Below are 15,721 nucleotides of genomic sequence, written 5' to 3'. Positions count from 1 at the left end.
ATTGGGATTTCCTGGTCAGCTTTTTCAGCCATAAAAATGACTTGAGCTGTATTGTTGCTCCACTGTATATATTAAAAGACATAATTTATTAATTTGTTATAAAGCCTTAGATATTGCTGGATGTGATACTGTTCTGTCTCTTCAACACTTGGTTAACCAGTGAAAGATGAAGATCTTTGAAGCAATGACAATAATATAAGCAAAGGTTTAGAAGTTTCCCTTACTAATGTGCACTTAAGATATTGTGGTGAATATAGCACGCCATAAACTGTTACTTTATTAAATATCTTCATTAATGATTTTCACTTAAAAGGTAGGAGTAGCAAAATTTGCTGATGACGCACCATAGGGGCATTATCAATGAAATATTGTACAGGAAAAACAGAATACGTTCGAGGTTTTCAGCAGTAGGAATCGGAGGAAATTTAATAAAGTGCAGTGTCACGCACCTAAGAACATATAGTAGTTCTTGCTACAAACTCATCAGTTGGTCTTTTACTCCAGTGACACTGCAGAGATTCTCAGGCTATTCCTGCAAGGGCTGCAAAATGTGGTTTGGAAATGCACGTCCATCCTGACTATTTTAAAATTGCTATATGGGTATCTTCAAGCAGGAAAAACCTTTTTAATTGTTAGTGGGATGACTTGTAACACTAGTGACTAAAGCCATTGAAAAGACAAATGTTATCCTAGGATGCAGAAATCCAGGATGCTTCCAGTAAAGACAGCGTATTTGACCCGTGCAGTCAGTTTTGTAATCTCTCTCTCTCTCTATTTTTTTTTTATCCAGGTCAGCCAGTTCAGACAGCTCTATTCCAAAGTGATCAATGATAAGCATGATGATGTTATGGCAAAGTTTGGAGCAATCCTGGCACAAGGCATTTTGGATGCAGGTAATTCCCCAAACGCTTAAAGCAGTCAAAATTTCTTAAACTTATTTGGCTACAATAGCTGTAATAGCAACTTTAATTTGGGAGATGAGGTGCTGGCTTTATGCCTGTTGCGTAATAGTAGCAAGAAATCTCAAATTTCAAGTCATTTTATCTAATTAAAGAAATAAACCCTATTTTGTAATTTCAGCTTCTATCAGCGTGCTTCTGTTAGTGGGATTGAATCCAGTCATTGGGGCAGAATTCTTGTCCAGAAATCTGGACAGATATGATCGTTTTGCTCTAAGTCTGTTTTGTCACCATGAATGTTGATGTATAGCACAATAGTTTGCTTCTTTATTTTTCTAAGTAAGCACCTGCTCCAGAAATTTGGAAACCTTGTGGTATCCAGTTCTTATATTTTGCTTTTAAAACTTGACATAACCAGTTTCAAAAACATATATGTATGTATTAAATATGTTTTTAATAACTAGGTTTTGCCTCTTTCCTGATTATTGAGAGGTGTTGCACAAAGAAGGAAGCAGAGTTAACTTCTTGAGTGTTGCTTCAGAAGACTCAGTTTCACAGACTACCTTTTTCTAGCAGGAAACAGCATCTCATGAGTGTTAATGACTGGATGTTGAGCCAGGGGTAGGGTTCTCTAAAGGCATTAGCATTTCACAAGGACTGAATTGCAGAACCTATTAAGGAAGGTTTCTGTAAGCAAAGAGGACAGACAGTGTTTTGTTTTGAGTTTTTCCTTCTGCTGGAGTTAAGACTTGTGCAGTGCTGTGTGTGTCAATAGCATTCCCTTTCCAAGTTTCCAAACACAATTTCTCCTACCTGGTCTCTTGTGCTGTGGCCTTTTCTTGCTATGCACCTCCTTACTGCCTGTGGTAGGTAGAAACAAGCTGGTTTTCCCTGTACTCTCAGATCAAGGTTAGCCCTGAAGTCACACAAGCAAAAGAGTCTCGTATATTTGTCTCCGTGGCATGGCTTAAGCACAGTAACGTGCACTGTGGTTACACAGTGTCTGTAAGAAATTACTACATCTCCAAGTCATGGGGAGGGGAAGGTGGGAGAAAAACTTGGGGCTGCCTGCACCTATCTGTGTGGAAACGTGCTTAAAAAGCTGTTTTCCTGGTGGGCATGTGGCAGTCAGGCTGCTCTGTGCTCTATGACTAGGGCTACCCAGAGAAGGAAGCAACAAGAACCACCTCCTTTATCTTTCTTGCCTGTCAGGTACCCCTCCTGGAGCTCAGACTGAGCAATATTCTTGGCACAAGACTGTTAGAATAATTTTGGTCATTCCCATGCTCGTACTGTGCGGCTGGAAAGCCAGAACCCAGCTGGCTCAGAGATTTTTCTCTCAGCAGCACAGACCTGCTTCAAATTTCTACCTTTAAGATTAAATCATACAAATGCAGCTAAAACCTTATTTGCTTCCTGTGTCACTCATATATTGTATAATGACTTGGAAACCAGAAGCATCCAATTTTAATAAACTACATGTGAATTTGTGCCAACTTTAGCCTCTATTTATTGCTGAGCGGCTGGGGGAAGGTTATGAACTACCCTTTCTTAACCTATTGCCACTTTCATTAGAGTCTCTTAAAAGAATAAATTCTTTTTATCTCTCCCATACAAGTGCTTATTTGAAACAATGAGCTATAGAATTTAATTATCACTACCAGGAAGAAAAGGTTCTTTGTGTCATCTGCCACAGTTGGGGCAATTGAGTTTGGGGTTTTTTTGTCAGGTTGTGGTTTGGGGGTTTTTTGGTGGAGAGAAGGACAAAAGTATAATTCTCTTCCAGTGACAGGATTTGATTAAAAGTGCATCATTTCCAGTGTGCGACTGGGAAATGATGCACTGGAGGTGGGTGTTTTGCTCTGACAGTGAGGCAGTTGTTAGACTGGAGGTTTCATGGAAGGAGCAGGTTACCTTGGGAGCACTCAACTGGAAATGAAGAATTTGGTCATTGTCTAATTCTTAGGCCCCAGCAGCTACATTTATACTTCTGTAATAAAATAAGAAAAATGTAGACACTCTAAATTTAGCTTAGGGATTTTTTTTTTTTCCCCCCGAAAAAACTCTGAACTTCTGTAACACTCCCCTTCATGTACAAACATCCTCTCTTGTCCCAGGCTGATGACTCCCTTTCTGTTCTTTGCAAAATCAATATGCTTTATTTTCTGGAGTATGTATTTATAAATGTGAGCTACAAAAGGGATATACTGACCTAATCAGATGTCAGCATTTTACCTGCTTAAAAACTGTTTTTCCCTCTGGACTCTAGGTATTGTCTCTGGTTCTTACCAGAAAAAAAAGGAGGGGCCATCACTACACAAATATCTATATAGCATATCTGGAAAATTCTTTTCTTGGTAGTTAGCAAAGGTTTGGGTGGGGTCAGTGGTGCAGTGGGGTGGGAACAAATGAGTAATGAAAAAGAAAGTGTCCTCCAAATTACAGAGGGAAGAGTTACCTATCTCCTCATTGCTGTCTCTCCAAATATGCATCTTGCATAATGTGTTATATTTTGCATGTTAAAGACTTCTGTACAAAAAATAAGCTTTGATGCTTAAAGTCTGCTCTCCCACATGTTGAATTCAGTGCTACTGTTCCCCACCTTTCTTCTGCCTGTCCCTGTTCATGAGATCTTCCTGTAAAGTTGGGTCTCTCTGGTAGTTAGGAAAAAAGCCATTATCCTCTGCTAATGTTTTTGTCCATTAGATTAGAGCTACCTTGTTCTTCATTGCTCATGTGAATCAGGTCGCTGGCACATGCTGAAATCAGCTCAGCTGGGGTTTTGATGGCTCCTCCTGTGAGTTTTTGACTTTTCTGTGCTGCTGCTAACAGTTCGGGTCATCTGATGATGACGATGAAGCAGATTATAAGTCTTCGCTGATAGAGAAAGAAACAGTACCATATTGTTTGAAAGTGGGATGCTGCCTAGGCCAGAATTGGAAACTAATTTCCAAAGTCCACAAAGCATCTTTATCTAATGACTGTTGTGCTGTTGTGTTGTCCTGGGCCTCACTGCCAGAGTATTACCGCGTGCCACCATGACTATGTAAAGAGTGAGTTCATCAAAGTATATAAATCACCACCGTCTGCTTGCTGCACTCCTGCTCTTGTTATCTGACATTAAACTTGAGCCAGGAAATCCTCATAGCCTTTAGAACAGCTGCTTTAATTCCAGCAAACCTTGCCACAGTGGCAGTGTGAATTCTAGGGGATGGACCTTATAGTACTACCGAAGGAGCCCTGAAAAAATTTTTTGTGTGTTTTTTTATTTTTTTTTTTTTCTTCTCCCAGCATCATGTCACAGCTTTCATCCATCCAGCCAAAGATCTGGAAAGTGTTCCCTTCCAGGCTGTCAGGGCTGCTAATTAATCATTAAGATAAATCACAGTTGTGCAATATCATGTCTCCCCACCTTTCCTGCTCCCTGGAAAACCCTGGAAGTGAGGGTGGGCTGTGTGGGGGTGTAAAACAGCAGAAAGAAGTAGCATGACAGCATCTTTTGAATATGAAATCTGTTACTCATCCAGGAAATTCCAGAGACTGGATAATATAATTCTTCTGAAAATTAAAAGTCCAAAAGTTTGATAAAGTCTAGTTAAGCTGCTTGTGCAACATTCAGTGGGCTGTTTGATCCACAATGTCTGCAGATTACTGACCTGGCTCTTACACAGTGATGCAGTGAAGAAAAGTTCAAAGTAAAGATAGAGGAGAAGACCAGAAATTTGAGTGTGCAGTGTTTGACATGTTTAAGGATAGCACAAGGCCTCAGGCAGTCCCTCCTTAATGCTGTGGCAAATTCAAGTATAAAGGTGAGAGATTGGTATCGGAGAAAATAATGAGAAGAAGAGCAGACCTAGCAGTAGTAAAAATGAGACTGTATCATTGCCTTTCTTCAAAGAGGTGGCTGAAGGAGTTCTCTAGTCAAACAACAGGAGATCTATTGCTACTACAAAAGGAAAAGCAAGAAGATAGTATGTATGCAGAGTATCTTACAGGAGGGCATCAGAATCCTTGATCTTCCACTGCTTCTCCTGGGACTTACACTGACAGATACCCAAGATGAGATTACTGCTTCATTCAGGGCTTTCATTAGTTTTGGCAGCAAAAATTAATTTTTGTGTTTAAAACTCAAGACAGCTCCATTGCTGCCTGGGCCTGTCGATGTGGCTGTTTGTGCGAGGCAGGGGAATGGTACTCCACTTTGGGATTTTCAGCTACAAAACGCCCTGAGTTTGCAATGAGTGGGTGTTTGTATTTTAACAAAGTTAACCTCCCTGCACCCGGTCTTGTCAGCGGTAATGGACTTGCCTGGTGCCCTCTTCAACTCAATTCACTGTGTTCATCAGAAGACTGAAGATCAGATTAACACTTTCTCACTCTGTCTGCAAGCCCAATCTTTCAATTTAGTTTCTAGCTGGATGTTTCTGCACTACATCAACATACGGAGTTGTTTTGGTCTCTGCTTTGCAAGTACAAAGCTACGACTTGGTTGTCTGGCAGAGATGTAATTTTGCTGCAAAGACTGCAGGAGCTTGTCTCTTTGCTGCTTAGATTGATAACCTCTAGAAGCAACTTCTGAAGTTGCTGCTGTTTACATTTTTTTCTACTGAGATGGTGTAGGATAAAAACCTAGACATATTTCTTGTGAATAACTGACAGTTCAGGAAGGCAGCCACAGAAAGAAAAGTTTCTGTATGCACTGCTTTATACACACTCTTTTCCTTGAGTCATGTCTTGTGGATCATCTATATGCTATGTTTCTAAAACTGCTTATGGCAAAGGTTTGCCTTTTTCTCCCCCTCTCCCAGCCTTCTGCATTGTACTTTTGTTTAACCTGTATTCTGGCAAAATGAGCGTGGAAGGGCTGTATTCACTGATTGTGTTTGGGTGATATCTAGCAGGTAAAGAAAGCAGTTTGGTTGTTAAGCTGCCTGTCTGTTTTACTGTGTAAGCTGAGATCACAGTAAAGGAGGGAGGTGTGTTCCAGAGGAGAAAGCTGACAGCATTGTGGCCTGGCTTGCGCTGTGTAGTCCCCTTCATAGCAACTGTTTTAGAGATGCATTGCTCAGGTGTCTTTGTGGAGTACCCAGGAATGCGTTCATTAACTTATTTAATTTATGATTCCTTACAGGGGGCCATAATGTAACTATTTCACTGCAGTCGAGGACAGGACATACTCACATGCCTTCTGTGGTCGGGGTTCTGGTCTTCACCCAGTTCTGGTTCTGGTTTCCCCTGTCACACTTCTTGTCGCTGGCTTTCACTCCAACCTGTGTCATTGGCCTTAACAAGGATCTTAAGGTACGTAACGAGCAGAGAGGAGAAGAGGCACTGATAGCTGCTTGGACGACTCGAGTGGTCTGGGAGGGGTGTGCATGGATTTGTTGGTTTTCTTTGCATGGCTCCAGCTTGTTTGTGCCAGAAAAGGCGCCAGTTGGACGAATATGAAAAGCAGGCTTAAATTGCAGAGCTGGTGGGGGAACAGGGACAAAAAAAACGTAGAGAGCAGACTTTGACCCCTTTACTTCAAAGTAGCTTGCAAAGAAAGGAACTCTAGTCAGTATATGTGGGCAGAGACCACCCCATTATCACTCTAGAAGGTCAAGGTTCTTTTTCTTTTTTTTTTTTTTTAAAAAGTGTGTTGCCCCCCTGCCCTCGCAAATAAATTATGTGATATATTCCCCTAGAAAATGATGTGATAATTCTTTCCCCTTTCCCTAGCAGTGGGAAAACAGGATTTGTTTGGATTCCTTGGGGAGTAAACATTAAACTGAGCAGTCATGGGTCCTGCACTTTCCTTATGCATCTGTTCTTCCACCTGATCAGATGTGGTACGACCTCTGCAAGCTGTGTACCATGCTGGGTCTCCTGTGCTGAAGAACTGATCTAGTAACTTCCACAAAAATGCTTCTGAATGTGGCAGCGAAGGGGTGTGCAGCCCCCTCCTGTCATTGCTGCAGACTTATTCTGCCATGCACAGAGCATGCATAGGCTGGGCTGCTCTCAGAGTCCCTCTGTGGGACTGAACCAGGATGCTGGATTGCAGCCCCTGGACCAAAACCTTATGGCTCTAAGTTGCTGTTCTTCACCTGTCTTGGACTAAGCATCAAGTGAATCTACACACAGCTCAAAATTCTCTCTCTCTGTCCTGAATACTTCACAGAGGTTGCACTGCTGCTTGTCTCTGCAGCTCCCTGGCAATGATAAACTCAGCACCTTTTTGACTGCATGGGTGTTACTGCCATTTGGACTCCCTCTCCCCATCCCTTAGATGGCTGTAGGTCAGGTTATGTTGTATAACTTGGCTTGCATATTGCAGCCAGCTACAAGCTGGATATACATTATGGGCTGCACCACACCCACCTTGCTTCCTCAGAGCAGTCCCTGTTCTATTGTTGCTCCGTGATTGTCAGAAAGGAAGAGAGTTGAGATACTACAGAAATTAATTCAGTTTAAGAATTTGGGTTGGCTGTCATAGAATCATAGAATACCAGTTTGGAAGGGACCACAAGGATCATCTGGTCCAACTTTTCTCGGCAAAAGCGTAGTCTAGACAAGATGGCCCAGCACCCTGTCCAGCTGAATCTTTAAAGTGTCTGATGTTGGGGAATCTACTGCTTCCCTGGGGAGATTATTCCAGTGGCTGATTGTTCTCATTGTGAAAAATTTTCCTCTTGTGCCCAATCGGAATCTCTCCAGGAGTAACTTGTACCCATTACCCCTTGTCTTTTCCATGGGACTCCTTGTAAAAAGGGAATCTCCATCTTCTTTGTAGCTACCCTTTAAATACTGGAACATGGTGATAAGCTGTCCCCTAAGCCTTCCTTCTCAAGACTGAACAAACCCAATTCTCTCAGCCTTTCCTCATACAGCAGGCTTCCCAGTCCCTTGATTGTCTCTGTGGCCCTTCTCTGGACCCTCTCAGCCTGTCCACTTCTTTTTTGTATAGCAGGGAGCAAAACTGAACACAGTATACCAGGTGTGGCTTGACAAGCACTGTCAAAAGATGCTTTTTCTCCTAGTTTAAGAAGCCAAGAGTAAGGGAATGTGACATTGGTAACCCACGCCCAAAATGTACTGTCCTTTTGCAAGAGGTTAATGTCGGGTGGTGCTTGGTTTGCCCTAGCGTGCACTGACAGAGCAGATCTTCACTTAGATCTTAAACCAATTTTGTGTTAATACAAGCAGGCACAGCAACATCAAAACCACAAAAGCTTTGAAACAATGAAAACAAAGCATGGTGTGAATAGCGTGGAGTGGATGGAGAAGGCTAGGATAGCTTGCCAGAGTTGAATTATAGAATAATTAAATAACATTGTTCTAGCTGAACTGTTGCCACCGATAACAGTTTCTCAGCTTCCGGAGGGGGAGAAGGGGAAGCTTGTATTCTTTAGAGGATCTGTGTTTGTCTCTGCTGAAAGGAAAATGAAGCTAAAGTAATTATTCTGCTGTGAATTTTTTTCCCTCTGCTCTTCTCGTCTCTAACAATTTTTTTAACTGTTTGTCTTAGATGCCAAAAGTCCAGTACAAGTCCAACTGTAAGCCGTCCACATTTGCATACCCCCCACCTCTTGAGGTACCAAAGGAAAAGGAGAAAGAAAAGGTATTTGGGCTAGCTTTCTGTGTTGTAAAGAGTAACCCCTTCTCCCTCCTAGTATGAACATTGACTTTGGTGGCACTAACAGGGAATCTAAAAAGCAAAAGAAAAATTGGCAGGCACTATTGTCTCTGAAAGAGAATTCTAGGGGTTTTTTCCTTCTGTGCCTGGGACTGTTGCTGATCATGGCATACAAGTGCTGTGCTACTGAGTTGCTGGAACCTCCCTTGTCTCCAGTGGTCAGGCAGAAGCATTGATGAAAAAACTGCTTTCCATGCCCTGCTGATTTGTATGTGTGTATCATCTTTGTGCAGCACCAAGCACAGTAGGGTCCTTGTCTGTGATTTGGGCTCCAAAATGCTGCTGCAGTACAAACATTAAGAATATTAGGTGGGATGCTTCTTAAATAGTCCCATATGGAAGGACAGAAGTGTACCTGGTCTCAGGGCAGTGGGCCCATGTGCTAGGATACTAGCTGTCGCCCATGGCTTGCAAAAAGGTAAGTGTGGAACTGAGAATATCTAGGTGTTGAAAAGGAGGAGATGAGACCAGTGGAATGACAAGCAGGACAATAGTGGAAGCAGTTTGTCTCCTGGCGCAGGATGGTAAAAGCTGTTGAGCAGACCACAGCAGCAGGCAGAGCAGCCCTTAGGGAGCAACTGCAGCAGTGGAGACCTCAGGCATGTCGTACTGATGAATGACATTGTGTGAAAACTGTAAAACATTTTACCAGAATTGAGTGCTGGGCAGGACAGATTTCTAAGCCACTGAGGAACCCAGAAATGAACTCTGGTGAAAGGCAAAGCTCACTGCTCATAGCTGCTTTCTCTAGCCTTTAGAATAGGATGGGAATTGAACAAATCCTTTCTCTTTTAAACTTCCCTGGCCAAAATTAAAATGTTCCAAGAGCCCACATTTAGCCTAGAAAGCCTCACTAGCAACGTGAGAAATGTGGTTGCTCCGTGTCCCTCAGAAGGTTACTGCCTTACAGAAACAGTTACTGTGGATAGAGAGATGTGCTCACTGGAAGGGAGACGTGCTGAATTCTTGTATTCAAATGTTGCTTCTGGGTACTTTCTGACTCAGGAGCACCAGAGCCTCTTGAGGGCTCCTCCACAGGGTATTTTGTGTATTCACTTCTTTAGATCAATGGGAAACACCGCTGTCTGATTAGGACAGTGAAAGAGCTTTAGGTCATTCTAAAGAGTATCTATATACATGTTTCTTTACCTTGGAGACTCTGGCAGTGGGTTTTCCTGGAACAAGAATTCCATTTGTTGCTGTGTTAAAAATAAAGAAACCTCTCATATAGAGACCCAGACAGTAATGATTAATCTCTAAATTAGGAAGTTTGCTCTCCTCCTGCATACGTGGCTGGACCCAGTCTGCATTCATGGCATTTTTTTGTCCCATCTGTGCCATTTATTTGCTTTGATGGTGGTGTATTTGTCTCTTAAACAGAGCGGTGGGTGGGAAGTGGAATTGATCTTATTGACACCTGCACTGAGAACTGGCCTAGCAGTTATTTCCCTTTGTTCCCCTTCCTGGGGAGCTGGAGCACAGCATACAGTGTTGCAGTCATGCTGAATGCCTCCTCTGTTGACATATCCAGGTTTCCACTGCTGTGCTGTCCATCACTGCAAAAGCCAAGAAGAAGGAAAAGGAGAAGGAAAAAGAAAAGAAGGAAGAGGAGAAGATGGAAGTGGTGGGTGCAAACATTGAAACTTACATGTCTTCTTATAACTGTGGAAAGTGTGTCGTAAAAGCTGGCACACACTGAATGCTGTCCCCCCTGCCCCCTGTGTTAGTTCTGAGCAAAGCATTAGGACGTTTCAGTGTACTGCATACACTAGTTAGTGTCTTTACTCCGTGTGTGTGTGTGTATGTTGTTAAAAGCAAGAGGTGGTATTATTTGTGAATCTGTTATTTCTGAGAAACAAATCTTCCTCAATGTGGAAAAAGTCTTAGTAATTTCATGTCCTTGGTACCTTTGACCTTTTAAAAAGGTCTCAGTGTGGTAGCAGTTGCTTGGTGGTGTCTCATTCAGTTGAGAGCACCAAAGAGTTTAAGCTTTGTGGTTTTGCACATGCTTAACCCCTATTCTGAAATGTTCACCTTTTGGCAGCAATCCCTTATGTGCTTTTTCCATCTATCAAAATGACAAACACTTATCCACGCCCAGCTCAGAACCAGCTGAGCTTTGAGCACAGGATCCATACGCTGCTCAGTAGTTACAGGGATTGCTTTGGTCCTCTGATGATTTCTTTCAGCTCATAGACCTGACACTGGAACTTGTCATCGTCACCTGTGAATAATGCGTCATCCTGGAGCAGGCTGAGGGATAGAGAAATGGCTGGATAATGAATTTTTGGTGGTTGTTGTAATTGGGAAAACATGGCATAAAACTCTTGCTGTACCCTGACAAAGGATCCTTCCTTCTGTGTTCTGCTTAACAGATGGAAATATGCTAAGAACAACTGTAAGCTGAAAATGCGTTATACAGACAAGCTCAGTAGCAACCTTTCTGGTTCCACTTTAACATCTATGAGAAAAGCAGCATGGTCAGAGAATTTTTGGCCTCTCTAAGTTTAAAAAGAAACACACAAATGGTATGTGAAGGGAGTGTGGTGAAGGATCAAAGGTGTATGTGTAAAATAACCTTCCTAGATGTACTTAAGCATGGCCACGTTGTAGGCACTGAACTTTATCCAGTTGGCCCAGAAAATGAATTATTTCATGCGTGCAAGGTAGAATCTCTGGCTTTTGTCTTTTTGCTCCTTTATCAAAGTTTCCTTGTCACCAAACATTGCCTTTTCTTTGAATTATTCTTACAGCACTATGTACAAAGCAAAATGTGCTGAACGTGTGCATGTTTCTTCTAAAATTGCTACAACCTACAGTTAAGTACAGGTGTTGAGAGGAAGCAATATATTAGAAGGGATTCATGTGTCGCTGTATACTCCAGATGTCTGAAATTTTCTTGGCTGAATCAAGCAGAAAAACGAGGATAGTAAAAAGGGAGCTTGCTGCCACCTGCTGTGTTTGAGTTGAGTGTTTTGCAATTGTCCCGTTTTAGAGGTATAATTGCTTTCCTGTTTTTCTCTTATGCCTGTTACATGACTATTAATCCATAGCTTCCAAGAGTTCTGTACAGCGACTGTGTCACTGTGCCAGAGAAAGTCCTGTCTGCTGTTACAGGACGTGCCATGCCTTTGGTGGTGTTTCTGATCATTTCCTATTGGTTGTTTCCATCTTTTCTGCAGTCTTTTTTTTGTTTGCAACTCAGATGTTCCCAAGCAAGAGGGAAAACATGATCCATGTTCTTAAGTATGTAAAGGATGCTGTGGCTTTTTCCTTCTGAGCTTTTGCCTCCAGCTGCTGAGTCATTGGTAAAGAAGGGCTTAACTGCAGTTTCCTGGGGAGTCACTGAGGTCAAGTCATTCTGGTTGAGCTGCTGTCAGTGACAGCTGTATGGCTGTGAAAATACAAGGGCAGCTTTTGGAAATTTTCATGTGCTTTGTAACAACACTAAAGGCATTGCCATGGTGAGAGTACTTAGATCCACGCTGGCATTGCCTGTGCCAGCTGATAGATACGTGTTAGCTTGTTCCTCAGCAGGAGGATGGCTTCTCACCCTGGAATTGCTGCCTGCGGTAAGAGTACCAGGTTGTACCTTACCCTCCTGAACTGTGAAAGGGATAGAGATGACTGTTAAAATCATGTTGATGTTCTCCCCTTCCACAGGATGAGACTGAAAAGAAGGATGAAAAAGAAAAGAAAAAAGAGCCTGAACCCAACTTCCAGCTTCTGGACAACCCAGCCAGAGTCATGCCTGCTCAGCTCAAAGTTCTCACAATGACAGAGAGCTGCCGATATCAGCCTTTCAAACCAGTAGGTGTCACCTTCCCAGCCTGTGTGCTTGACAGAGCGTTCCCAGTGCTGGGCTTGTGCAGAAGGACCCAGAAGTGCTGCGTGTACATGAGAATGCCACTCACAGCTGGTGCATCACTGTAATGTGTTCTATATGTGTTATTTGCAACTTCACTGTTGTCATATTTGCTTTTTAATGTCCCTCTCTCCAAATGATCATCTGCAGTTCTAGTTCGGGAAAAGCCAGAGCTGCTGCAGACCTTTTCACCATGCTAATGTTGCTGCTTCTACATACATCAGACACTGCAACATGGAAACCAGTTGGACATACAGTGTGTATTAATGACATTGCTGGGGATGTAAAGACTGAGCCATGATCTTTACAATGGGCTGAGATGTACAGGCTCATTGTCAAAGCAGTGAAATCCATTAGGACTTGTGCTGGAGCTTTATTATCCTGCAGTGGGATTTATACCTAAACAGAGGTGGTTTTTTTCATTAAACAGATCTATTCAGTTACATCTTACCTTAGAAAAGTGCCTTCATCTCCTGATAACATAGAGGAGAGATAGCATGTGATCGTCATATGTAGAATGAAAAAGATCTTTTAGCATTAAGCCCAAGGGGTAACTAACTTTTCTGTGAGGTGCTCAAATATATTGCAAAGCTAATAAGCCTGCTCCTGACCTCTAAATCTCCTGAGTCAAATTCTTCTGGCCTTTATTTTTGTTCAAGAAATAACACCCTTGACTTCCACCTTTTGCAGGATTTATGTTTGGGAAAATGATGTTCAGAAGTAATCATTTTTCCAGGAAAATATTCATGTTTTTAATAAATGGATTTCCTGGAATTCTATCAGCACATTGGAATTCTCTGTGCATCATCCCCTTTTGAAATGTCTCCTTTAGCAAAGCTGTGGAAGGATTTTTTTTAGTTTCTACCCTTTAAAAAGAGAAGGTGACCCAACTGGTATTTGGATTGGGAAGATCTGTTATGTGGTCCAGTAAGTGTCTGCTCGTGAAGCTGAAATGTGGACATATGTAGCTGTTCGCTTGTTTCAAAAGAAGCTGAGTCCTTGGTGAGGGGAGTGCAGTTTCCTGCCTTAAACCCCCATAAATAGGTTTTGAAGAAAACAGAACAGTGCCATTTTTTGCTGGGATTAGGGTGTGTAACCAAGGAGGCTCTCAAAACGGAGCTGTTCTGAACCTTTGCTCTGCTTTGGGGAATGCTAGAGTAAAAGGCCTCTTTGAAATGCTGTTTATAGCCTGGAATCCAGCTGTGGTCAAAGCCCTGATCCCAGCCAGGCATGACACAGCACTGCCTCTTCGCACCTTGTGTTTCAGTCCTGGAGACGCACAGATTTGCTTCAGCCTGCCAGGATGTTTGGTTGTGATCTTTGTAATTAATTCCCCTTTGTTTTTATGAGGTTCTGCTAATAGGATTCCTCAGTTGGTGGAAGCTGGTGATCAGATTAGTCTCCGTTTCAGATAGCCTCTTGGGAGGCAGCTACACAGAGAGGCTTCACTAAGCTTTGTTGCCCTGAAAAGATGAGCCTTATAAAGCAATTATGGTTCAATTAGTTTTCATGTGGAAAGCCCCAGACTGGGACTGAGGTAAAGCTGTGAATCCAGATGCCATTTTCTATCGAACTGAGACTTAGATAGTGGAAATACAAAACGTAGCCTGGATAGGCTCTGTCTGTTCCATCCCTTTATCAGGCAGGGATCCAGGCGAGTGTCAGACGCTTTGCTCTCTGAATCTCATTCCTGCTGAGGTGTCTCATATGGCTTAGGGTAAACACGGGCTACAAACCCACCATGAGGCAGAGGCAAGCAGCTCTAATGCTCACTGCCCTTGTCTTGCAGCTTTCCATCGGAGGCATCATCATTCTGAAGGACACCAGTGAGGATATGGAGGAGCTGGTTGAACCTGTGGCAGCTCACGGTCCGAAGATCGAGGAAGAGGAGCAGGAACCTGAACCACCAGAGCCCTTCGAGTACATTGATGATTAAGATCTGAGGTACAGTGTAGTGTGCAGAGTCACCTTCATTAATCCTAATGAAGGAAAAGCCTCTTTGGATCAACTGTGAAGCAGTAGCCAGCACCCAGCACTCTTGTTTTAGCTCTTCTGCACCAGATTCAGAAACATGCCCTGTCCCAATTTGAAGTTTGGCATCAATGAAAGAAAGCCCACTCTTCCAGATCAGGCCTGGCCCATTTGTACTCGATCTGGTCTCTAATCTTGCAGGCTTGGCTACTCTTGAGTAGAGCCTCACTGGACAGAGTTAGAACAGTGTGTGAGGTTACAGGCGACAGCTGAGCTGGGAATAATCCACTCATGAAAGATGGTCCCAGAGGGGCAAGTGGTTTATGTGACAAAGCTGTCATCTACTTGACCTCAGTGTCACAGAACTGATTGAAAGAGAACTACTGCTCTGCTTACTGGGGTTGTCTTGTCTTCACAGCAGTTATTAGCAGAATTTAGAAACACTCCAGTCATGGGCTCTGTGGTGCTCTCTGAGCCCAACATAATGATACTTGTAGATCTGTTCCAGGCAATGAATGGTGCAGTTCTGAGGTTCCTTGGTTAAAGTGCCTGAACTGATGTGCAAGTTTCTCACTGAGAGGCAGAAAGCCAGTTGCTTTATTTCCAAATATGGGCTGGCATGTCCTAGTGCTCCCAAGAGAAATGATTATGCACTTGAATTGGTGGATGGGCAGGAAAACAAACTTCTTGCTAAAAACTCTAAATGTTGCGTCGGTGGCAGGCTTGAGTGAGTGTGTGGGGCCAATCACAAAAAGCCTTAGATAAAATACGTTTGCTTTTCTGGTTTCTCTCTCCCCCTCCTCCAGGATCATGTCCTCTAAAGAAGACACTATGCTTGATATCAGAAAGACAGACATGAAGACCTTCCTATCGAGATCTGCTGTTCAGTGCATGCAGCCCCAATCTGTGCTGAGCTAAAGCTGATAGTCCGTGTTTTATGGCTGAAGAACAGATATATGCTATTTAGTGTACTCTTTCACAAAACCTTGTTTTCAAATAAATATATTAAAAACTCTTGACAGAAAACTTGCTGCTTTATAAAAAAAAAAGGAAGCCTAACAACCTTCTTTTTCACTCACCCCAAATGTTAAAAACTAGACCCAAGTTGTGCATCTTCTTCCAGCAAAGCTTGACTGACTCTGCTCTTCTGTAGGGTGGTTGGGATCTGTGCCCATCTCTGCTTTCTCTAGCACTCGTTTAGGCTGAGCAAGGTCACCAACTCCAGGCTGGCCCAGCCGTAGCGCTGATGCTACAGAGAGGGCAGGTCTCTACTTGCCAGCAGCTGTCCAGATGAGGTCTGCTTCCAAA

At 42.9% G+C, this 15,721-nt stretch overlaps 1 protein-coding gene across 2 annotated transcripts in view; it reads left to right on the top strand.

Annotated features, from left to right (window-relative positions):
- The window catches only part of PSMD1 (proteasome 26S subunit, non-ATPase 1), a 75,682-nt gene extending 60,243 nt beyond the window's left edge, over positions 1-15,439 (top strand). For both annotated transcript variants that reach the window (XM_074877297.1, XM_074877296.1), the window contains exons 19-25: positions 791-893; positions 6,031-6,200; positions 8,410-8,502; positions 10,109-10,201; positions 12,241-12,387; positions 14,232-14,386; positions 15,220-15,439. In XM_074877297.1, coding sequence (XP_074733398.1) covers positions 791-893; positions 6,031-6,200; positions 8,410-8,502; positions 10,109-10,201; positions 12,241-12,387; positions 14,232-14,378 — 753 coding nt within the window. In that variant the 3' untranslated portion in view covers positions 14,379-14,386; positions 15,220-15,439. The remainder of the gene's footprint in view (positions 1-790; positions 894-6,030; positions 6,201-8,409; positions 8,503-10,108; positions 10,202-12,240; positions 12,388-14,231; positions 14,387-15,219) is intronic.
- The last annotated feature ends 282 nt before the right edge of the window (positions 15,440-15,721 follow it).

The sequence above is a fragment of the Strix uralensis genome, chromosome 9 (assembly GCF_047716275.1).
Source record: "Strix uralensis isolate ZFMK-TIS-50842 chromosome 9, bStrUra1, whole genome shotgun sequence".
Classification (NCBI taxonomy): domain Eukaryota; kingdom Metazoa; phylum Chordata; class Aves; order Strigiformes; family Strigidae; genus Strix; species Strix uralensis.
This window is presented reverse-complemented; position numbering and strand designations above follow the sequence as displayed.